The following is a 24,707-nucleotide window of genomic DNA, read 5'->3' on the forward strand; positions in this document are numbered from 1 at the left end:
TTTACAACTTAAAGAGTGCACAAAGTTAAATGTCGGCAAAAGATTCGCCGGAGTCAAACGTCGTTTTGATTAGAACCACTAAGTGCACGCCAGAAGTGGTGACCAGAATTGTGAAAGGAATAAATGCTTCAAGAAACAGCGATGATAGTTTGCAAAGGCCAAGAGAAAGAGGGTCTAAAGGGGGTGCATTAAATACCAGAAGTTTTAATACATTGGTGAAAGCAGAACACATCAGGTCTGTGACTACGGCACGAAGCCAACCTCCCTAATGTGATCCTAAGTACAACTTATGTTCACATTAGGGGGTAGGGAGAAGGTACAGGGGGAAGGAATGATAATTAAGGAGCAAGGAATGTTAACACTTGTTGAAATTTTTGAGCAAATTACAAGATGAGTTAACCGAAGATTATGAAGTCTACCACTTGTTGAAATTTGTAGCAATTTACAAGTTTGGTATAGTCGAGATAAACACTGAAAGACGTTTCCGCGATATGATCATCCGAGATGACCAATTAGCTTGTTAAGAGCATAGAAGGTTGACAAGTACAAAAATGAAGACCTTAAAGAACTAGGGACTGAAAGCAATAACATCGGATTGATCTGCTTCGACGGACGACGATGGTTCAGCCTCGGCAATCAGTTGGAGGAGCTTCTCTACCGCCACCTCGGCATCAATTTCAAGAAGGAAGCAAACTACTCGGCATCAGCGGCAGGTTGTGTTTCACCCCCAGAAGACAGTTGGAAAGAACTTCTCAGTAGCCTTCTCAGCCACGAAGCTCAGCATCAATCTCCTGAAGAGTTTGATCAAAGCTTTTCTCGGCGATTGGCACCTCGGCGTTTTGAAAGCAAGAATTGAAAGCAAAAACTCTGGGAAAAGACACAGAAAACAGAAACAAGAATGTAATTCGTAAATCAAAAATAGTGATGAAGCTATTAGGAAATCAAGACAAAAAGATTGCACAAGTGTGACAAGCCAAGAACAGTGGCAGAAATCAACAGATGTGTGAACAGTGTATATTCAAGAAGATGATTTGAAAATAACGGGTAAAACAAGCAATGGTGATTAACAATAAAGCAGAGCTTCTTGGAAAGCAACAAGAAATAAAACCAGGAGGAACAGTGGCTTACCAGAAAGAGGGAAGCCGGAATGAGAATTGCCAAAGTCTGACGACAATGACAGAATGACGTAAAGCTTCACCGGAGGAGAGAAACGAAGACAGTTGTAGAAGCTTGAAAGCTTGGAACAAATGGCGAATTCAAGCAAAAGAGCTAGAAAGAGAAGAAGCCAGAGGATTAAATGAGAAAAGAAAAAAATAGTCAAGAAGACGACAAAGTTCAAGAATAAAGCCAAGTGCACAGGCACTAAGTAAGTATGTGAAGAACAAGAAAGTAATGAACCAGACATGATGCTAGCAACAGAAAGCGGATATGACAAAGAACAGTTTCAGGCATTTTAGCAATAAGAAATCAAAAAATTGAAGACAGATGAGAACAGAAGGCCACAGATGGCAAATAAACAGATTCAAAGTAAATCAGAAGAGTTATGAAAGATTGAGCTTAATAAAAGAGTTTATGAACCTACCAAGAGAAATGAACGCCGATATGAAAATCGCCGGAGTCAAATAGATGACTGGAAATCGGGAACTCACCAGAGAGTGTGAGTGGAGCAGTTGCAAAGCTCTTGGAGTTTACGAATTAATGGAACAAGAACCTCGGCTAGGAGGTATGATCTCGAGCAACTTGGAATGCATGAAACTTGATACTTGACACCAGTGGACAGCGAAGTCCAGGAAACTTTGAGGTCGGCAAGTTTGATCTCAGATAGAGGGGCACAGATGAACGAACAGTGTAGGTTCCATCACCTCAGAATGCCGAGGTAATAGAACCTAGGGGGCAGTTGTGGGGATATATTTTCTGAGTACCAACACGTGGCAAGGTGACGCCGATGTGTCAGCCGAGGTGCCACGTGTCCTGGTCGTGACGCCGAGGTGATCTCGGCTAGGCCGAGGTTGCCTCCGAAGATATCGGAATCCGAGATAAGCGGATAAGGGACAAGAGTCCTAAAATAAAGAGGGAACTCAACTTGGATATGGACAAGAGTCCTAGATTGGAAGAAGACTTCAGTTTGGGTAAAGATAAGACTCTTAGAGAGTTTATTCTAATCCCACTGGGAGTCCCAGATTAGCAGTAATCCTAAGTCCATTAGGGCCAGGCTCCTTTTGGGACTAGGATTGTATTGGCTATAAAAGAGAGGCACCCCCATGGGTCTAAGGTATGCTTTTGATACTCAAGCTTGTGAGTTTAGTACTTGATTTATCTTTGAGATATACTGACTTGATCGTCGGAGTGCCCCCGGGTGGTCGAAACCACCGCGGGATTCTTATATTTCTGTTACAGGTAAGACAGGGGTCATCTATTCTGCCAGTGCTCTCCAGCTGGTTACTAAGTGGGCAGTGTGGTCGGAAAATCACCCACACACCTTGTATACAGGTTGGGCGTATATTTAGGAAATAGCAAATAAATACAGAACTAAAATAACTCATGTATAGGTTTCATGAAACTCCAAAAATGAGTTATGATACTTGTATTAATTTAAGTTTCCTGAAAATATTTCAAGTTTTTTGTAGTCTCTTTTTTGAGATTATGATAACAGTTTCTTTAATCATGTTTAAGATTTTCTATTGGGGTTCTGTTGAAAATGGAAAATAATTTATCTTGAATGTGATGCAACATAATCTAGAACATGAAGGAAAGTCCAAAGGCTTATCCAACATTTTTACCACCCAATATTGACTCTGTGACATGTACTTATTTAAAAAAAAAAAAAAAAAAAAGAGACCGAGATGAAAGTAAATGGAATAATTTGAGTTTTGTTGGATATGAAGTCGTAAAGTATATTTGACTTCTTATTGCAAGCATATTGCTATGACTTTGATTGTGCTACCCATGTGAGGTTGTCGTGAAGTAGTAATTCACTGGTCGTCATAAAGTAGTATTCTAAATATGCTTATTCAACAACTTGTGTTACCTTTTTAACTGTCTGTTTGGATAGAGAGGTTTGCTAAGAAAAGAAAAGAAATGGAGAAAAAGAGATCTCCTCATCACTTGTTTGGATGATTAAGGGGATGAGAGAGCATAGCTTCCCCTTCTATGACTAGGGAAGACCCTATTCTTAAGCACCTCTTCCTTTCGAAGTTGTTGTTTCTACAAGGCAAAAGGCTAAAGAGGGATGCTGGGATAAAGGCTAATGTCATTGTCTTTTCATTGCAGCAAATATTATGATTCTTATTATTTGTTTAATAAAGACAATATATTTGCTTTATTATATCATCTCTTTCAATCACATTTGGGAATGGCACCTTAAAGAGGTAGTTTGTATTTTTCTCTTCCTTTGTAGCTCATTCTGTCTTAGAAAAGTCAAATTTATATTTCACATTGAAAGCAAAGGTAGATACTTGTGAAATGCTATCCATATGGTACTTCACTGAAGTTTCTAATCATTTCAGCTTCCATGAAATGCTATCTATACTCCTGTGTTTTTTTTTTTTTAAATATTTATTATTATTATTTTTTGGAGTTGTTTCTTTTGATTTGTGCTGACTGTGAGACAGGTATGTCTTAGACAATGACTTGCAAGTAAGAACTTTTCTTAACGAACATGGGTTCGAAAAAATCAAAACCAAAGCGTTACAAGGTTCAAAATTTTCCAATGTGCAACTGTCTTGGCTTCCAGATGCTATCAAAGATTTTATCTCCCAGGTGACAAAAAGATAACTTTATTGTTCTTGTTTTTTCAGTGAAGTGGATTAATTTGTAATTTATGGCACAAGGACAACATATACAGAAGTTTTATTTTATCAGATATCATATGTTCATTCAAACATTTAGAAACATTATGTTTGCTTTTTCTATGTATTGACCATTGACAACCCCAAGTTTCAACATCTTTGATTTGCCACTACTAACATTTGTGATAACTTGAAGAGGAAATTATGTGTCGAATTTTTTTTGTTGTTTTTCTTTTTGGGATTTGTGTCAAAAGAGCATGTCTTGCACACCACTACACCGGCCAATTTCCCTCTTTGTGCCATTTTGAACATTTTAGTCCTATTTTAGGGTGTACTTTTATCTTTATTCCCAAAGTAGGGTAAAACGGTTTTTCAAATGCCGTTTTTCAGAAACCGGCTTTCAGAAAACCGTATTCATCGATTAAAATAATAATAAAATTTGAAAATGGAAACCGGCTTTTCTAAAGCCGTTTTTGATTAAGATTTTAATTATTTTGAATTAATTAAAAACGGTATTCGTAAAACCGTTTTCCAATTAATTTTTTTTTAATTTATATTTTCAACATAAATATTTTTTGGTCAAAATTTTTTTTTTAATAAAAACCGGTTTTAGAAAAACCGTTTTTGCATTAATTTTTTTTAAATAAATATTTTATGACCAAATTTTTTTTTCATAAAAACCGGTTTTAGAAAAACCGTTTTTGCATTAATTTTTTTTAAATAAATATTTTATGACCAAAATTTTTTTTTCATAAAAAACGGTTTTAGAAAAGTCGTTTTTGAGAATTTTTTTTTTTTAAAAAATGGTTTTACAAAAGTCGTTTTTTGACCAAAAATATTTTTAATAAAAACCGATTTTAGAAAAGCCATTTCATTCCTTCTTCTCCCTTACGAAAGCCGTGTTTGATCCAAACCATTTTCTTCTCCCTCTCTCAGCCGAACAAGACCGACGACGAAGAGGCCGTGTTTGATCCAACCCATCTTCTTCTCCCTCTCTCAGCCGTTTAGAAAAACGATTTTTCTAAAACCGTTTTTTATTAAAAAAATATTTTTGGTCATAACATATTTATTTTAAAAAAATTAATGTAAAAACGGCTTTTCTAAAACTGGTTTTTATTAAAAAAAAAAATTGAACAAAAAATATTTATGTTGAAAATATAAATTAAAAAAAAAATTTAATGTTGAAAAACGGCTTTTCTAAAACCGGTTTTCATGAAAAAAAATTTTGAACAAAAAATATTTATGTTGAAAATATAAATTAAAAAAAAATTAATGTTAAAAAACGGCTTTTCTAAAACCGATTTTCATGAAAAAAAAAAATTTGAACAAAAAATATTTATGTTGAAAATATAAATAAAAAAAAATTAATGTTAAAAAACGGCTTTTCTAAAACCGGTTTTCATGAAAAAAAAATTTTGAACAAAAAGTATTTATGTTGAAAATATAAATAAAAAAAAATTTAATGTTGAAACCGGCTTTTCTAAAACCGGTTTTCATTAAAAAAAATTTTAGAACAAAAAATTTTTATGTTGAAAATATAAATTAAAAAAAAATTAATGGGAAAACGGTTTTACGAAAACCGTTTTTAATTAATTCAGAATAATTAAAATCTTAATCAAAAACGGCTTTAGAAAAGCCGGTTTCCATTTTCAAATTTTATTATTATTTTAATCGATGAATACGGTTTTGTGAAAGCCGGTTTCTAAAAAACAGCATTACAAAAACCGTTTTACCCTACTTTGAGAATAAAGATAAAAGTACACCCTAAAATGGGACTAAAATGTTCAAAACGGCACAAAGAGGGAAATTGGCCCACTACACCTGGTATGTATTACTATTGTCCCCATGTCATTTAGTAATTTATTTGAAGACAATAAAGAAATTTCTTAATGTGCTGAATCAGGATGTGTTGATCGCAATTGAATGGAAAATATATTCTTATGGGATAGGTTTTTAAAACCGCGGATCGTCTTTGCGGTGTCCTTGGATGAGATGTTTGGTGGAGAGATATCTGTTTCCATGGTATTTCCTCTTTTTTTCGCTGCTGTTATCTAAAAAAATGTGATATAGCCTTCTGAAGTTTGTAAGTGGTTTTGTTTCTTCAATTTAAATTTTCGTTTAAACTTGATCTGGACTCACTGATTGATGTTTAAGGCCATTTAAATTTGAAATTATCATTGCATTCATTAGAGACATTACAAATTGATCCCATCAAACATGTTGTTGGGGGTTAAAAATCTTCCTTGCTTGTTCCTAGGTCTTTTATTTCATTTTTTTTAATTGTCATCTTATTTAAAGGTTGTATATTAACCTCTATTTGATGAATAAAGGGTTGTAGTTACAACATTAGAAAGAACTATGTTTTTAAGAAGTCCGTTTTGAGTAGTATATAAAAATTTGATTCTTCCAAAAGAGCATTTGGAGCTTGCTTAACCACAAATTAACATAGTTATGGAACTACACAAATAAAATACCTGTTGTATATAGGTCTAGAGGTTTACATTTTGTTGTGTAGCATATAGCTCAGTCTAGGATATACCTACACCTTTATGTGTACAAACATAATATATGCGTATATGCCAATTAATTGAAGGATGATAAACTTTTGTATAGATACTAGAAGGCTGACATTTCTTTGAAGGTGTCATAACTTATGTCTATTGCTTAATTTTCTCAAAAACGCATCTGTTCTCATTGTTGATTTATCCATGTGGGATTTGATGACTAACAAAAAAAATGTTGTGTTTGATGTTGTTGGGAGTTAAAGCCAGATTTTAGATATAATTTTTATGTTTTTTTGTATTTGATGCTATAGTAGTTAAATTTTTATTTTTGTGTTTGATTGAGATGTTTAATTATCCATGTGGGATTTGATGACTAGCAAAAAAAATGTTGTATTTGATGCTATAGTAGTTAAATTTTTATGTTTTTTTGTAATTAACATTAACACATAATTGTATTGTCATTAATTATTTTTATTTTTATTTTTCAGATATTTCTCATATATGAGTGTGCTTCTTGTGGAATGCATGCTTGTGGAGAATATGGCTAACTTTGTTTTTGTTATCTACGAAGAATGATGAGAAAAATATTTAATTTTGGTTTATGTTATTTTGAATTATGAACAAAATCATGTATTTAAATATTATATATGTATTATGGAACATTATGTAGTGAGATAATTTTGTTGATGCGTAATTATGAATGGAAGAATATTTTATTATGGAGAAATTGTTATTTTTATACAGGAATTTTTATATTATTATGCAATTATTATGGAGAAATTTTAATATTTTTAATAATTTTATCGCAGAATGTTTTTTTCTTTTTTGTGACGGCACTACACCGTCGCAAAAAACTGAAAATTTCAATATTTTTATTGATTTTGTTAGAGGTTTTATTTTTTGCGACAGCAGTACATTGTCGCAAAAATAGAAATTTTCATATTTTTAATACTTTTTGCGACAGCAGTACATTGCCGTCTCACGTAACATTTTTAGCAACAGTAAAATGATGTCGTCGCAAAAAGTCAAGAAATTTCAAATATTATTAGCGACTGCAAAGTGCCGTCGCAAAAGGCAAAAGTGTCGTCGCAAAACATTAGCGACGGCACTGTGCCATCGCAAAAACTCTTTTGCAACGCTCCCAGTTGCGACCCCCCTCTTGCCATCATAAAAAGTCATTTGCCGTCGCAAAAAGTTTTTTGCGACGGCATTAAGAGTATTAGCGACGACATTTTACCATCGCAAAAAACTGAAATTTTAATAGTGTAGCACAAACTTTATTCACATCATCACGAAACACAAGCCTCACTCTCTCTCAAAAGCACTCTCAATACTCAACCAATAATTTTTTTTTTTTTTTTTTTTGTTTTCCATAATTAGGGCTTTTCTATAATATCAAGGCAACTTTCAAATCAAAGCTACCAAGTGAAGGGACCCATTATCAATCTTGGCCATGTTCTTGGGTCTTTCACCCAAGGGTCCAGATCCATCTTGCTTCATTTCACAAATCATACACACCAAAATTGTGATAACTAGGGTCTTATACCCGATTTCATTTCGATAGTCAAGTCTCGTATTATAGTGTTTGAATTCGTTGGGTTGCACGAGTTGTAGGATTCTGACCATGATTTTTTTTGTTCTACGTTACAATTTTTTCATCCTTAGATTGTTTCATATTGCTTGCTAGTTTTGTATATCTGTCATTGGGTTTTGAGTTACCAAATTGTGTGTTTTGTGGACTGGTAACTGGGTTGTCTTGCACTGCGCATCCGTAGGTCTCAGTGTCCGGCCACAAGTGCAGTCATGTGAGTGTGGTGTGTCACACGACCAGCTTATGTATACATATTCCTTTCACTCCTATCCACAAATAGAATAGCTTTCCTTCATCCTTTCTCTTCTTCTTATTCACTCTCCTTGTCTCTATATTTCTTTTTTTCTTTTTTACACATTTATGAAGCAAACTTGTGGAATTCAAGCTAGTTAGAAGAAGATTTGATTTTCAAATCAAGAATTAACATTGTAGAACTTGTCAAGGGCTAGCTTTCTATCCATTTCAGTTTGCTATTGGTGTACTTTTTAGTCTTGGTGTAATCATCTTCTTGCTAGGGGTAAGATCTTACCCATGTTATGAATTGTTGTGATTAATAGGTGGTAATTTTCTTATAATTAAGGCACTATGAAATTATTTAAGTTTTGAAGCCATGCATGTAATGAATTTATACAAATGGTGGGAGAAATTACAAAAAAAAACACACACACAACACCAGAATTTGATCCTTGTAACCAAATAAACCCTAAATTATTATTTTTAAATTTAATTGTATTAATTTCATGAGAAATTCTTTTAATTTTAATAAAACATGATTGTAGAGCATAGCTAGAAACTTATGATTGCCTTCAAATTCTATATATTTTTTATGGTTTCTATTCTATTTATACGAAGTTATTAATATATTTTTTAAAAATTAAAAATTATAACAAGATTTAAAATTATCATCCTATTTGTTTTTCATATCATAATAGATTAGCCTAATCAAACACAATAATTATGAATAAAAAATGATATACAAGTCTATTTTTTAGTGATAAGCATATAAATTATTAACATTGAGAAATTTCTATAGCACACCCCGAGGGACTCGACCTTAGAATTGATGGGTTCCCATGAACCCATCATGCAAGGTGTTTTGGGAACCATGGTAAAAAGTCAATTTTTTTAGTTTTTTTAGTCAAAAAAGTCAATTTTTTTTTACCCAAAACAATCCAGTTTTTTTGCCAAAAAAGCCAAAAAGTCAGTTTTTTACTAACTTCCCAAAACACCACAAAAAGCCCTTTAAAAAAGAATATTTATATTATTAATATTTTATTTAATATAGTTTAATTTAATTAAAAAAATTAAGAGACCCCATCAAATAGAGATCTACAACCATTAGAGACCTACTGAAAAGTTTAAATTACTTTGTTTAGTTAACAATTTTTATTGTTGATAAATTTTTTTGTCTTTAGTAAACTTTTTAAATATTTTAAGTAATTTTTTTTTTAATTTTTAAATCCTCTTAATCTAAATACATTTAAAAAATAAAATATTTATTAAATTTTTTTATAGATTTTTTCACAAATATTTTGCGTGGCAGGTACATCTAGATTAGGTGCATTTTAAGAATAAAAAAAATCACTAGAATATGAGAGAAAAATTCTAAAGACAACAAAACATGAAAAATAAAAAATTCAATTTTTTTTCAAAACTAAAAATCAAACAGAGTGAACATTGTTTATTTATTTTTGTTCTCATAAAATTTTTAGAACTTAAGTTTGTAGGGTGACTCCATCTATAAAAATTTATGGAATCATCACACCCCATTTTGGTTGTGTTTCATATGATTAAATTATAATTTATTGCAATTATTATTTTGATTATGATTCCAAAAAAAATTAATTATAGCTTATGCGGTGTTTAAGTCACTACTGTCCATATTTGATTTTTTGTTACAAAATATATTATTTTGCTCATCATGATTTAAATAGATTTTATTGACATTTATCAAGTGCTCACTTTTTAAAAGAAAAATATTCTTCACATTCCATCTTCACAAGTATATTTGAAAATTTTCTCTTATAATATGCATTGAAAATAATGTCAAACATAATTGTCATATTACTGACAAATTTTATAACATATTTATGAAAAAAAAAATGAAAATAAGAGAGTTATTTCGTTTTGTATTGGTGGAGATAGATTCATTAGAGTTGTTATTGTCAAGACTTTGAATTTTTTTCTAAATGGTCTGCTATAGCTTGTGCCAAATTATGACATTATCAAAAGAAATTTCTAAATTGGCAATTGGCAAATTTGCCACATCATCCAACCCAACATCTACCTTCCAATGATTTTCCAAGAAAAATCACAGACCCAAAAACAACAAATTCCATAAACAAATGTATACCAATAAACCACAAACCTAGAAAATTTAGAAGAAAATAAAAATAAAAATTCAAATTCAAATACAACCACAAACCACAAGCTAAATTTAGGAAACATTAGCGATGACTAAACGATTTTATGAGTTATAATTAAAATATAAAATTGATTATAACTTAAAAAAGAGAAAAATGGTAGAAATTCCAAATGTTTTACTAATATTTCTACTAAATGTCTCACATGAGTTTGGAATCCACACCATATTGGCCCCATGTAGGTCCGATACTCATGTGAGATATTTGGTAAAAATATCGATAAAACATTTAAAATCGCTAACCTTATTAAAAAAAATGACATTACTAAAAGGTGCATATGGCACCTCCTTTTCAAATGTATGTATATTAGAATCTCCCCTGAATTTAACGTTTAAACAATGTGAGAGTTTCTCCAGTGGGTTGGTATAGGGGCTGCCATTCCCAAAAAATATAGCAATTTTGGGCAAGATTGCCTTCTCCAGTGACATGTTAAAAGCAACTTTAACGGTGTGAAATTATAGTTATTATTGCTATAAAATAGTATGGAAGTCACTTTTTTCATATCTAACAGTGAGTTATCAGAGCTGTTAAACTATATCTTTATTATATATTCTGTCAAATTTGACACCAGTTTTATCTATAATTAAAGCTGTCAGCGTGACAATTTTGGAAGACCGGTGGATGCCCGGGTGGTCGACCCCTTGGTGGAAGTCGCTAAAAGTGCTAAGTTGCAAAATTTTGAAGCGCACCGATCGTTTGGCTAGTCATCCTTCCGATTGTCTGATCGGTTGTTTGGTTAAATTAAAAAATAACAGTTTCACCGTTAGAATAACATTACTATTCTATAACTTTTTTGTACTGGACATTGCTAAATTATAACATTAGCTATCCTTTCTACCACTTGACCATTGGAATTGCTCTAAAAAGCCTACTATATTAAAACAATACCAAAACTTCCACATCACCATCCCCAACTGCATTTCTTCCCTCCATCCCTTTCCTAATAAAATCCCCCAAACAGAAAATGAAAGACAAGAAACAATTTCAACAAAATATATAAACCCCCCCCCCCCCCAAAAAAAAAAAAAAAACAAAACAAAACAAAATTTATGGACAAAATAAACAACAATAATTTACTGATTTCACCTCAATCACCAGCAACAAACAAATTAAATATATAAATTTATAAAGAAAATTAAGGAAAAGTCACCATTTATATATTACAAACAATAAACAATAGAGATGAAAATCAAAAGGTTTTTGTTTGATTTTGTTATTAGATTCAAGTGTAAATAATTATTCTGCAAATCAACAAAAGTGAAGAAATGATAGTGGGATGTCTCACAAGCGCAAGTCCACCAAAAAAAATATATATATATATATATATATATCTTCAAATTGCTCACTTGGAAAAATTATTCAGCAAAAAAAATTGATTTTAACTAATAAAATACTTTAAAATCCTTCAAAAAATTGAACCAAAAGTTCTTCACTTTGATCAATGAAGAATTAATCATGAATCTATTTAGCAAAAATCAATAAAAAGAAACAATAGATTCACGGTCTCCTTTGATCTTGTTCAATATTGTAACAAAACCCAACTCTCATTGACAGAGGAAGAGAGGAAGCCGACGAATAGAATAACAGAGGAAGAGGGGAAAGCCCAAACCCAACTCTCCTTGACAGAGGAAGAGAGAAGGGAGAGTCGTAGAGAGAGAGAGAGAAGAGAGAATCGTATGAGAAAAGATAGAGACAAAGATAAGTATAGTCTGTGATAAAGACACAAAATGGAGACACAATAGTCTCACCTTTTGGAAAGATTTAAATTTGTTTTCAATAATTTTAACAATGCTAAAATAGCATGAACAATTGGAAATATACTAACATGTCAAATTAAAGCTTGCCTAAATGACAGAGATGGTCTTATCAAGTCGAGAGATGCTTTGACTCACACATGCTAAGACAATTAACTTGGAAAAATAACAAATCAGTAAAAGTTGTAAAAATACTTTCAAATTAATTATTCCAAAAAGATTCACTAATGTGTAATTTCCTCATTAACTTTTGGTAGTAGCCCTAATAAATTTCAATCTACTCTATCTGGCTCTGTCCTTACCATGTTGAATCGTAGTTTCATTCCCAATTAGACAAGAACAGAATCGTTAAAAAAAAAACTAACCGCGTAGGGGTCACCTCGGAGGCGAATTCGAACCCACATTCCTGATATCAGGTACAGTTCACCCAAGCTTAAAAAGGTTGTTCTACCAACCTTGTGTGCAGCCTAAATAGTTGGCCCCGGGAAGAGTAAGGACCTTGGTTATAATACCCAAGATCTTTACTCTCAACCAAACCTTTTGGGTTGAACAGAATCATAACCATTAACCATATCACCATTTAACACATTCAGGAAAACAAAGACTAAGCCCTGAATGAATGTCAAACCGACTGACCTTAAACACGCAAGAAGACAACCTCAAGGAATTGGAAAATTAACAAACACGAAGCAAGCTATATCCAAAACGATACAAAATCAAATTACCATTAATTATTAAGTTAAAGTGTTGTTGGTTAATAGTGATCCATTTTCAATATGTTCTTATTCTCAAGCAGTTGATTTTGGGTTGTTAAAGTACTGCTCTGAACAACACATACTTTAATATCCAAGTGAGTTGAGGCAGGCTAAACAAAACCGTCTCCTAGTGTTTCCTGTGTGCTAACTCTTGTACAACCTCTGCTAGATGTTTCTCATTCTGAATGCTCTGAACCCACTTTGCATTAATGTGAACCCGCTCAACACTCTGCTTCAGGGTCCTTGAAATTGAAGGCTTAGCACGGCTTGCAAAAAACTCCTCCACTTCACACGCTTTCTCGCAAGAAGAAAACTAAGACAAATGGGAAAAAGGGATGGGGTGAGGAATCAAATATCACTCATACTTCAATATATATGCGAATTGATTAAAGAGATAAGATGTGTACTCAAATAAACAAATAAAAAAAGGCAGTTCAAGGAACTAAGTGTTTGGAGAGAGTAAGAGAGAGAGGCAAACCGGTGACACAATGGCACTGACAAAGCGTGTGATTAAAAATCCAGAACCCCAAGTTTTTGAGATGTGATCCCAATTGTCCTGTCATTAAAAGAAGGATAAACCATAAGATGACGAATATACATTTTAAACTTCTTTGTAGCATATCTCCAGTAACAACTCGTCTAAAACTAAAAATATCACTACTAATTGATGACACTGTCATTTTCCAATGAGGAAATAACTGCAGTGTAAAGCCTCAAAACATAATATGTTCTTCATTTAGAATATACAAATAAAAGGTGTAGCAAGAACAAGTACAAACTACAAGAGGAAACAAGAAAATGATTCGAGTCACAATACAGGTTTTCTACAGAAAAACTTGCTTATTTTTTTATTTCCCACTTTCTAAAATTTCTCTTCAAGAAAACAACAAAAGGGACTTTAACCTCAAGTTGAGAAATCAACCAGGTAGTTGGCCTATAATGCTCATAATGATATCATTTAACATAAAAAATTTAGTCGTAGCTGTCTTCATTATTTAAATTTGAAGATTTTCATGGTAGCTCAAGCTATTCTACAGAAACATTCAACCTATTCCAAGTTTGAAACTTGATAATGGCCTAAAGAACTTCCAACAGATTCACCTTAGCTAATGTTATTCCAGGTAAATTATAACCACCTATTCCAAATTTCGTACTTTAGTTAATCAAAAAAGTTCACCTGCAGCTCTTCATGGAGAAGTTTACTTCCCTCTAGCCTTACTAAGCCCTCTTACCCAATCGCTTCATTTTCAACCTTGGGCATAAAAATTCAAAGGGTTCATTGCGTTTACCCTAACATTGATTTCTAATGGCATGAAATAGCACTTGAGCTATCTTTCAATAAGTCAAATATTATAACAGGGTTTAGGTTTAATGAATGAAACTACCGAGTACAGAGCCAGATGGAGGAAAAACTTCTGTATCATTTACAGTATAAATCTACTGTTAAAATTCAATGTATAAAGAGAATTGTATTATTGATTGATATGTTATGTTTACAATGAGTCCTATATATAGAAGATTAGAGGAGGTAGGTATGTAGTAGGTGTAGTAGTAGGTGGAGTAGGTGAAGTAGGTGGAGTAGGTGTAGTGGTAGGTTTTAACAGCCCCCCGCAAACTCAAGGGGGATAGGAACTAACCAACTTGAGTTTGGAGAGAGTAACAAAACAAGAAAATAGACTAATACATAAAATAAAAGAGGATAGGAGACACTGTATGGTCGTGTCAGACCGTTGGTGAAGACACTGGATGGTTGTGTCATAACGTTGTAGAGGACACTGGATGGTTGTGTCATAACGTTGTAGAGGACACGTGATGGGTGTGTCATAACGTTGTAGAGGGCACTGGATGGTTGTGTCATAACGTTGTAGAGGACACTGGATGGTTGTGGCAGACCGTTGTAGCAGATAAAATCTGGACAGTTGACGAGGTCACACCGGACCGATGGAGAAGCTAACCGGAATCAAATGTCGGGACAGTTTATGGGGTCATGTCGGACCGTTGGAAGAGTTGCACCCTCAAAAGGTGTGCCCAATCTTTCAAAAGACGTGCCATTAAAAGGCGTGCCCAATCCATAAAAAGGTGTGCCGGACATTATGGCGAGGCGCGTGACTACCTTGGCTTGCGCGCCCGTTTTGTCGTCTAGCGTCAAGTGGCGCGCGATGCGCGTATCTGCCTTGGCTATTTAACCAAGACGGAGGCTGAGGCGGAGGCTGAGACAAAAAACTGCTAAAAACCTCTGAAAAAAACTCTTCGTTGTCTGAGAGAGAAACTCTGTAATATTCTGTAACACTCGGTTGCCCAGAAAATGGCCTCGTCTTCCCGTGGTCTGCTCACTCTCTTTCCCGACCTCAACGAGTCAACAAGAGAGATAACTGGTGCAGTGGCCCGTGAACCTCAACCAAACACCTCTGGTTTTGCTCCGTTGAACTTTCCGATGCGGTCTGTGGAGCAAAAAATGGCAGTGCAAACGGATATTGAGGCCAATCAGTATACATTGAAGTCATGTGTGGAGACCATGACTGCGGTCACAAACTTGTCGCACCGGCTTCAGAGTAGAACAAATGAGGTGCAGCAGTTAAACGCCCAACTGGCTCTGCTCCAGCGCATGTATAAGGATGCGCGAGCAGAGATAAGTGTGCTAAAGGCGGAAAATAAGGAGCTGAAGCGGAAGGCCACCATGATGTTCCGATTTGGAGGCTCGCCATATGTGGCATTTGAGGAGTATGGGGGAGTGAACGTGCTCGGTGGAGGAGGAAGCACAGAGGCAGCACCGGCAAGGGCCGCTCAGGACGGAGGCAAGAAGAAGAGACCGGCAGCAGAGTAGAGAAGAAAAATCCCGCTGTGGGTGTGGTTGTTTTTTTTTTTTTTTTTTTTTTTTTTTTTTTTTTTTTTTGTGTGTTTTGTGGAAAATGGTGATCGCCCCTGACATGAATAAAATGAATTTGGTGTGCAGTTTTGTGTCTGCTTTTTTTTTTTTTTTTTTGTGTAAAAATGTGATCGGGGTTGACCCCGGCAAGAAGAAATGACAAGTTTGTGGAAGGAAAACGAGTTGGGTGTGAATGGATTTTTTTTTTTTTTTTTTTTTTTTTGTGTGTGAAAGAAGGAAGATAAAATTAAAAAAAAATAAAAAAAAGGGTGTAGTGGGATCAGACGGCGTGGTGTGAAAGTGGAGAGGGTTGGAGTAATATAATATAATAAAAAGATATATATATATATATATATATATATAAAATAAAGAAAGTTGGGAACAACATGATAAGGGTGTATCTTAAAAGGATAAATAAAAGAAAGTGGAAGACAACATGATACGGGAGTGTATGGATGTGATAATGAGAGTGAAACAAACTGGGTGGGTGTGATTAAATAAATAAAAGAAAAATAGGTGTGTGTGTATGAAGCTCGGTGAGAGAACTGGGTTTGGTGATTAAATAAATAAAAGAAGAATGGGTGTGTGTGTATGAAGTTGGTGGTGTGAAGTGTAATGCTCTCTCTGTCTCTAAACCGTGTGTGTGAATCTGGAGGGTTCGTCCGGCGGAGGTGGTGGGGATCTGGAGGGTTCCGCCGACGGACATGGCGATGGCGGGGACAGTGCCGGTGCCGGTGGCAGAGATGATGGAAGGCTCGGCGTGTTCCAGCAACCACCGGATGGTCTCGCCGTCGGACTTGTGGCGGAGTTCTCGGGTTAGTTGGAAGATCCGGGCGGCGCAGGTGGCGGGGATTCGGATTCTCCGCCCTCGGCCCTCCACCTTGGTGTGGCGGTCCTTGGGAGGCGCCGCTGCAGATGGTCTGATCTGCAACGACAGGGGCATCGCAGCCGCCGGTAACATCCCAAATTCCGCGGGTGGCTCCTCCTTCAATGCCACTGCTGGCGGCGGCGGCGGCGATTGACGTAGTTTCTGGGGTAGCTCCGAAGTTATCGGTGGCGCTGAGTCCATATCACCTCCACCGTTGATTCTGTGATCACTTGTCTGTTTGTGAGTGTGTTGAGTGTCTCCAGGTGTGTGATCTGTATGGAAGGAGAGAGAGATATGAAAGACGCTGTGGAGAGTGGAAGGTATGTGTAGAAAATTCCAGCGGGCAGCAAAGGCAAAGTTGCCGGCCGGCTGCCCGCCGGTGACAAAGAAATACAGGCTTAAATCTTATAGCTCTGATACCATGTTAAAATTCAATGTATAAAGAGAATTGTATTATTGATTGATATGTTATGTTTACAATGAGTCCTATATATAGAAGATTAGAGGAGGTAGGTATGTAGTAGGTGGAGTAGGTGAAGTGGGTGGAGTAGGTGTAGTGGTAGGTTTTGGTAGGTTTTAACATCTACATACTACGAAGCACATACACTTCTAACTAAGAAGGTGGCGTGTCATGCACTCATTGAACATTTCTCAACATTTGTCGGACACACATCCAAGCATGTCTTACTTTTTTCTTTATTTGGAAAAAAAAAAATATATATATATATATATATATTTGTAGACTTGGTTATGTTTTTAGACACTTGGGGAACAAATGTCTATCGCTTAGAGACATGAAACACAGTACAAGTTTGAAATAAAATAACTTGTAATCCAATGATTAAAAAAACTGTAAATTGATATGTATTCCTCTTTGGACTTCAGAAATTGGTGTTATATTGCATTTTGTTTTTATCTTTGAATTACATATTCATATATGTCATATAACAGTTGTTTATCCTTTTATATAATATATAATACATATATCAAACTATACATTGTGTGTCTCCCACGTGTGATGTCATACATTTTTCAAATTTTCTATGTAATAGACTTTTTAATAAGAACCTACAACACTTTGTATGTACCTATATCCTAGACCTTTTAATAGCTCACCAACTCACTATAGCAGTGGTTAAACCACAAACTTCAATACCGCTTTGGTTATACCGTGGGTCCTATGACTTAACCATGGTGATTATTATATCATATGAACAATGATGAATGTTTGAAAGTGTGTAGTTATTTCATTATTCTATAATATGAATGCATTGTTATTATGTTAATTCTCTCACTTTATTTTCAAATGCAAGTTTAATGGATTAATTTTATTTTTGTAGGGATTAATCTGAAAATTAAGATAAAATTCAAGAGCGTGGGAAAGGTAATCATGGGAATGAATTAATGGTGGGTCACAACTGGTAATGTATGTGTCACGTGAGAAGGGCACTTTGGTGCCACTATTAGCATCATACAGATTGGATGCAATGCAGGAATTGCCTAAACTCCCCTCTTGCCGACAGTGTGTGCAACATGAAGTGAAGGAAAAAAAAATATTACAAGTAATATTGCAAATACGGAAGCACTCTCCCAGCTCCGCTTCAGTGCACACAGAACCTTCCAAGATACAGGAAGTCGAGTAAAAATTCTGTAAAAATATATGTATTATTGATTGATATCTTGTTCATATCTATTACAATGATTCATGATTCCTATATATAGAAGAGGGTGAGTGTGTAGTAGGTAAGGAGTAGGTGAAGTGGAGGTGGTAGTATATGTATTATTGATTGATATCTTGTTCATATCTATTACAATGATTCGTGATTCCTATATATAGAAGAGGGTGAGTGTGTAGTAGGTAAGGAGTAGGTGAAGTGGAGGTAGTAGTGGTGTAGTGGGTTAGGTTTAGTGGAGTAGGTGAGGTGGTAGTGGTGTAGTGGGTTAGGTTTAGTGGAGTAGGTTTAAGTGGGTGAAGTAGGTGGAGAGTAGGTGGATTTTAACAGCCCCGCAAACTCAAGGGGGATAGGAACTAACCAACTTGAGTTTGGAGAGAGTAACAAAACAAGAAAATACATAAAAATAAAAGAGGATAAGAGACACTGTATGGTCGTGTCAGACCATTGGTGAAGACACTGGATGGTGGTGTCATAACGTTGTAGAGGACACTGTATGGGGGTGTCATAACGTTGTAGAGGACACTGTATGGTGGTGTCATAACGGTGTAGAGGACACTGGATGGCGGTGCCAGACCGATGTAGAAGACAGTTTATGGGGTCATGTCGGACCGTTGTAGCAGACAATGCTGTGACAGTTGTTGTGACAGTTTACAGAGTCTTGCTGGACCCTTGTAGAAACTAACCGGAATCAATGTCGGGACAGTTTACAGAGTCTTGTCGGACCCTTGTAGAAACTAACCGGAATAAATGTCGGGACAATTTACAGAGTCTTGTCGGACCCATAAAGGAGCTAACCGGAATCAATGTCGGGACAGTTTACAGAGTCTTGTCAGACCCATGAAGGAGCTAACCGGAATCAATGTCGGGACAGTTTACAGAGTCTTGTCGGACCCCTAAAAAGTCGCACCCTCAAAAGGTGTGCCCAATCTATCAAAAGGCGTGCCATCAAAAGGCGTGCCCAATCCATCAAAAGGCGTGCCATCAAAAGGCGTGCCCAATCCATCAAAAGGCGTGCCATCAAAAGGCGTGCCAATGTGTCGTCGAGCGCCGAGCGGCGCATGATGCGCGTGTCTGCCTCTTCTTCATGGTCTTTATAAACCGAAGCGGAGGCTGAGGCTGAGGCAGAAAACCTGCTTAAAAACTCTGAAAAAATTCTTCGTTGTCTGAGACAAAAAAACCTGCGAAAATCCTTTGAAAAACCCTTTGTGTTCTGAGAGAGATACTCTGTAACACTCTGTTGCCAATCCTTCTCTGAAAGTACCAGTCGGAAATCGCTGCTTCGCTGAAACACACAGCAACCCAAAAACATGGCCTCTTCTTCCCGTCCAGCTACTCAGAACATGGCCTCCTCTTCCCATGGTCTGCTCACGCTCTTTCCAGACCTGAACGAGTCCACAAGAGAAATAACTGGTGCGGTGGCCAGTGAACCTCAACCAAACACCTCTGGTTTTGCTCCGTTGAACTTTCCGATGCGGTCTGTGGAGCAAAAAATGGCGGTGCAAACTGATATTGAGGCCAATCAGTATACTCTGAAGTCATGCGTGGAAACCATGACTGCGGTCACAAATTTGTCGCACCGGCTGCAGAGCAGGACAAATGAGGTGCAACAGTTAAACTCCCAGCTGGCTCTGCTCCAGCGCATGTATAAGGATGCGCGAGCAGAGATAAGTGTGCTAAAGGCGGAAAACAAGGAGCTGAAGCGGAAGGCCACCGTGATGTTCCGATTTGGAGGTCCGCCATATGCTGCAGTGGAGGAGTATGGGGGAGTGATCGTGCCCAATGGAGTGGGAAACACGGAGGCAACACCGTCAAGGACTGCCCAGGACGGAGGCAAAAAGAAGAGACCGGCGGCAGAGTAGAGAAGAAAAAATCCTGCCTGTGGATGTGGTTGTTTTGGTTTTTTTTTTTTTTTTTTTTTTTTTTTTTTTGGTGTAAAATGGTGATCGGGGTTGATCCCTGAGATGAATAAAATAAGTGTGTTTTGCAAACTCGAATGGGAGGTGTGGTAAGGCAAAAAAATCAACTGGAATGAATGTTTTTTTTTTTTTTTTTTTTTTTTTTTAAATAAAAAGGTAATGGAAAATTATTTAAAAAGGGCTTGCGCACTATCCGAGGAAAAGGGCTTAAAATAAATAAATAAAAGAGAGAAGTGAGTGCTGGTGTTTTTTTTTATTTTTTTTTTTAAATACAATATATTTCCCTCATTGGGTGGCCAATTCGGTGGAGAAAATCTGTGTGTTGGATTGAAAGAGTGGGTGTAAAGTGAGAGAGAGATGAGAGGAATCTGTGGTCAACTGAAAAAGCAGCCCCTTGTTTGGTTTTGTGGTTCTTCTCTTTCAACTAAAGAGAGAGCGGTGTCGGGCTTTGAGGTGGGCGTGGAGCGGTCCGTCAGCTCGAGGAACTTGATGGCTCTCCGTCATGTAGAGTCGGATGTTTGGGTCATCGGGGCCACCTCTCCGGCAGAAGCTCGGAAGATCTCGACGCCGGAGAACACCTTCCATGCCCGACACGCTTGATATCAGCGCATCCAACTCATTTTCTTGGAATTGAAATTCTCCAGATTGAAGGAGGATGGGAAGGCAGAAGAAAAGCCAGAGAGAACAAGGGCTGATAGTACGGCAGCAAACGATGGGAAGACCATGGGAAGACCAATCTCTGTAGCAACATCAATGGTAAAACTCAAGATTCCATCTGCTATAATGAAAGCGACGGAGACAGCGAGATCGCCGATCCGGCGTATACATCGCCGGAGACCAATTTGAGATCGCCGATTCGGATCTGCTTCGGTACGATCAGATCGTCGCTAGCCCCTTGTTTGGTTTTGTTCCATTTGAAGAAGCTAGTTGTATCTGTGTGTGATCAGGGAGAGAGAGAGAGAAATCGGAAGTGTGTATTGAGCGATGGCAACAGTGAGGTGCCGAGAGGACTAGGTTGAGGTCCGGCGGGCGGCCAAGGCGAGGTTGCCGCCCGCCGGTGACGCGAAAAAAATACTAAACTCTTAACCTTGCTCTGATACCATGTAAAAATATATGTATTATTGATTGATATCTTGTTCATATCTATTACAATGATTCATGATTCCTATATATAGAAGAGGGTGAGTGTGTAGTAGGTAAGGAGTAGGTGAAGTGGAGGTGGTAGTATATGTATTATTGATTGATATCTTGTTCATATCTATTACAATGATTCATGATTCCTATATATAGAAGAGGGTGAGTGTGTAGTAGGTAAGGAGTAGGTGAAGTGGAGGTGGTAGTGGTGTAGTGGGTTAGGTTTAGTGGAGTAGGTGAGGTGGTAGTGGTGTAGTGGGTTAGGTTTAGTGGAGTAGGTTTAAGTGGGTGAAGTAGGTGGAGAGTAGGTGGATTTTAACAAATTCCTTTTTTATTAGGTTAGGTTTTAGATTTTATTTTATTATAAATAAATGTAAAGCCCATTATTGCAGTCTCTTTCATCCTAAATATATAGATTTTCTTCCGTCTTCCATGGAGTTCTAAATTTTTTACTAGATAAAGAGTCATGTGTAAAAATTTCCTTTTCTATAAGGTTAGGTTTTAGAATTTTATTTTATTATAAATACATGTCAAGCCAATTATTTGAGTCTCTTTCATCATAAAATATTTTTGAATACATAGATTTTCCTCTCTCCTCTATCAAATTAACAACAAACACACGACCGTCCCAAACAGTTGGTTATGGCTACGTTCTCACCTTCTATATATGTATACATATAAGGTGTCACTTTCCATGCATCGTGGTAAGGAATACATCAATTTTGAGATTGAGATCTTCCCTAAGCTCTACACTTTTGAGTCCTAAATCTGCAGTGATTATCTTTCTCTTGGCTGGATCTCTCTCCAAATCACTCACTCACCTGGGTCTCCAGTGTTTTGCCATGACCACCTACTCAACCTTTCCACACATCTCCTTACATTCACTCACCTTTTTTTTTATAATTTCTGTTTAAAGCACTTTTTCCAAGTTTCATGATGACTCATTGGAATGTTGTCCTTCTACAATATGTGAATACCATGCAGGTTATAACTTTAAACCAACAACTTTTCTGATAGTGTTTTATCAAATAAATATAAGATCAAAATTACCTTCAGCCACCTCCAAGCAGTTTCACGCCCTTCTATATTAACATGAATTCCATAAACAGCATCTTGGCTGCGAACCTAAATATACAAACAAACAACAAACTCAGCACCATCAAGCTTCAAGAAATCATGGCTTATAAATCCTTCATCATAATTAATGTGGAAAACAAAAACCAAGATACCTCAGGAGACAACAAAAAGTTGAGAACTTCAAGCACAATATCTGGATCTGAACAACAAGCTAAAGAACCTAAAAACATTCAAGGGAGTCTAATTGTGAAACTTGTACTAAAGACATATATATTTCAATTGTCATTCAAACAAATAAATTGTTATTACCTAGAATTCGTGTTTTCTCCTGGCTCTGGTCAGTTTCTCTGTAGACCTTCAAAAGTAATTCATAACCCGACCTATTTGATGTGCTGACATTTTGCATCACCGCCACATATGCTGCCTGCAAAATGAAAGGCAATAAAGCACACATGCAAAACTCTAAAAATAGATGAATTCAAAGTAAACCATTTTTATGTACCTTTCTTATGTCAGGTGGGAGAAGTGGTGTATTTTTATCATTTAAGAATGCATCAAAACGCCTCCTTGCTTCATTTTGTGTAACATCATGTCCAAACTGGGCCAGGGCAGTCAAAAGCTCCCCTCTCAACATGGCATCTAAGTGGCTCTCACCTTGTTTAGGATCCCAACCAAGTTTTCTGAAAAGACACTTATATCATCAGAAAATTAAAAATAAAAGAAATAAAAAGGTGAAAACTAATTTTGCATTGGAAAATTGAACAGAGCTTGCTCTTAGGGTCTGTAGTACAAATCAGATAATTGAGATAATCATATAAACTACAGTAGCAAAGCTGGTTAGAATCATAGATCAGTCACTAAATGCATGCATCAAATAAATGCCATCAATAACAATGCCTGACAACAGAAATGCCTATATGAATCTGGCATAAAACTTGGCTTGTAATAACAATCTTATAAATTTCACAGCAGAGTGCAGATTTAATTGTTCAAGAGTTTCAAAGGACTCGAGGACCTTCCCCATACAATATTGGAATAATAAACTTTGCTTCCATTCTTTTTTTTGAAATCTTTATTTACAGATATGAAACAAGTAATCAGCATCATTAAACTCATCTATTCAGTGACATATCATGTCATCTACAATCCAATTTCTATTTGGACGTGAACACCACTATAATAACTTTCTATTATTTTCTAGTAGCCCTCTAATTATTAGTAAATTTTGTAGATTTATTACTTCCAAAATTGTTCTAATGTGATTAAAAATATTTCATAGATTTTACTAATCAATATATATATCATAGTTATTAAAGAACAGACACTTAAAGTTAGCCTTCTAACAACTTCATAGTTCATAATAATAAAATATATGGTGATCTTGTTGAGCATGAAATTGTACTTCTGCATGACTTCAAAATGTTTTTCTCTTAATGATTCCAATCCTACAAACTATAAGAGATATAAATATCAATATAAACAGCGAATAATAAAAATTTATTGGGTCCAAAACAAGACCTAATAATGAACACATATCTCATGTATATCCTGCATGCCGAATATCACATGGATCTAAAATCTTTAACCATGTAAATTCATAAACTCAAATAAATATGTAAAACTATAACTTGAATTGGAACAATGTATGTATGGAAGAGCCACTAGCCTCCAATCTAACCGATATTTAGTACATCATGAGCATGGCAGGTTCATACTTTAATACAATTGGACATTAGCCCTAGAGAAATAGAAGCCCCACATAGAATTGAAGAGGTGTAAGAGCAACTCCACAATAGTGTAGTGTTTAGGAGGAGTAGTGCTAAAATAGTACAAAAGGTTTTAAAAAAGCGGCCGCAACCGTTGCGTAATGCCGTTACGTAACGGTTGTGGTGGTTACCGCCACCCGTTACGGCTGCTTTTGCAGTGTGATTGAGATTCACAGGTGTGTCGGTCGTAACAGTGCCGTAACAGCCGTAACGGCCTGTTACGCACCGTTACATAACAGTTTCGAACTATTTCTTTCCAAAAAACACACAAAAAAAAAAGGCTGAAAATGGGGGAAGAGGGATAGAGAGAAGAGGGAAGATAAAGAAAGAAGATGAAGGAGCAAGAGATAGAGATAGAGAGAAGAGGGAAGATGAAGAACATGTTATTGATTTGTTGAAGCTATAAAACCTATGCTATTTTATTCAGCTACTATCACTCAACCATTTTGTTTGTTTGTTTGTGTGTGTCCATCTATATATTGTTTAAAAATAATAATAATAATAATAACAACAATAATAAGTGTGATCATTATCTATTTGGCTTGGTCAAAATATGTATATATATATATATTTAGGCTCTTATTTATTT

At 35.9% G+C, this 24,707-nt stretch overlaps 1 protein-coding gene and 1 long non-coding RNA gene across 2 annotated transcripts in view; one reads left to right on the forward strand and one right to left on the reverse strand.

The window, feature by feature from the left end:
• Positions 1 to 3,115: 3,115 nt before the first annotated feature.
• Positions 3,116 to 7,019, forward strand: LOC145801279 (uncharacterized). The gene is made up of 4 exons (XR_014342518.1): positions 3,116 to 3,368; positions 3,612 to 3,759; positions 5,692 to 5,810; positions 6,781 to 7,019. It is a non-coding gene; the product is annotated as an uncharacterized LOC145801279 (long non-coding RNA).
• Positions 7,020 to 12,757: 5,738 nt separating this feature from the next.
• Positions 12,758 to 24,707, reverse strand: part of LOC114322499 (aminopeptidase M1) — a 28,280-nt gene continuing 16,330 nt past the window's right edge. The window contains exons 14-19 of the mRNA XM_028269820.2: positions 22,855 to 23,032; positions 22,662 to 22,776; positions 22,505 to 22,572; positions 22,326 to 22,400; positions 13,294 to 13,371; positions 12,758 to 13,128 (exon numbers count right to left, since the gene is read on the reverse strand). Coding sequence (XP_028125621.1) covers positions 12,943 to 13,128; positions 13,294 to 13,371; positions 22,326 to 22,400; positions 22,505 to 22,572; positions 22,662 to 22,776; positions 22,855 to 23,032 — 700 coding nt within the window. The 3' untranslated portion in view covers positions 12,758 to 12,942. The remainder of the gene's footprint in view (positions 13,129 to 13,293; positions 13,372 to 22,325; positions 22,401 to 22,504; positions 22,573 to 22,661; positions 22,777 to 22,854; positions 23,033 to 24,707) is intronic.

Source organism: Camellia sinensis, chromosome 10 (assembly GCF_055761805.1).
Source record: "Camellia sinensis isolate YWXY chromosome 10, ASM5576180v1, whole genome shotgun sequence".
NCBI classification, from domain to species: domain Eukaryota; kingdom Viridiplantae; phylum Streptophyta; class Magnoliopsida; order Ericales; family Theaceae; genus Camellia; species Camellia sinensis.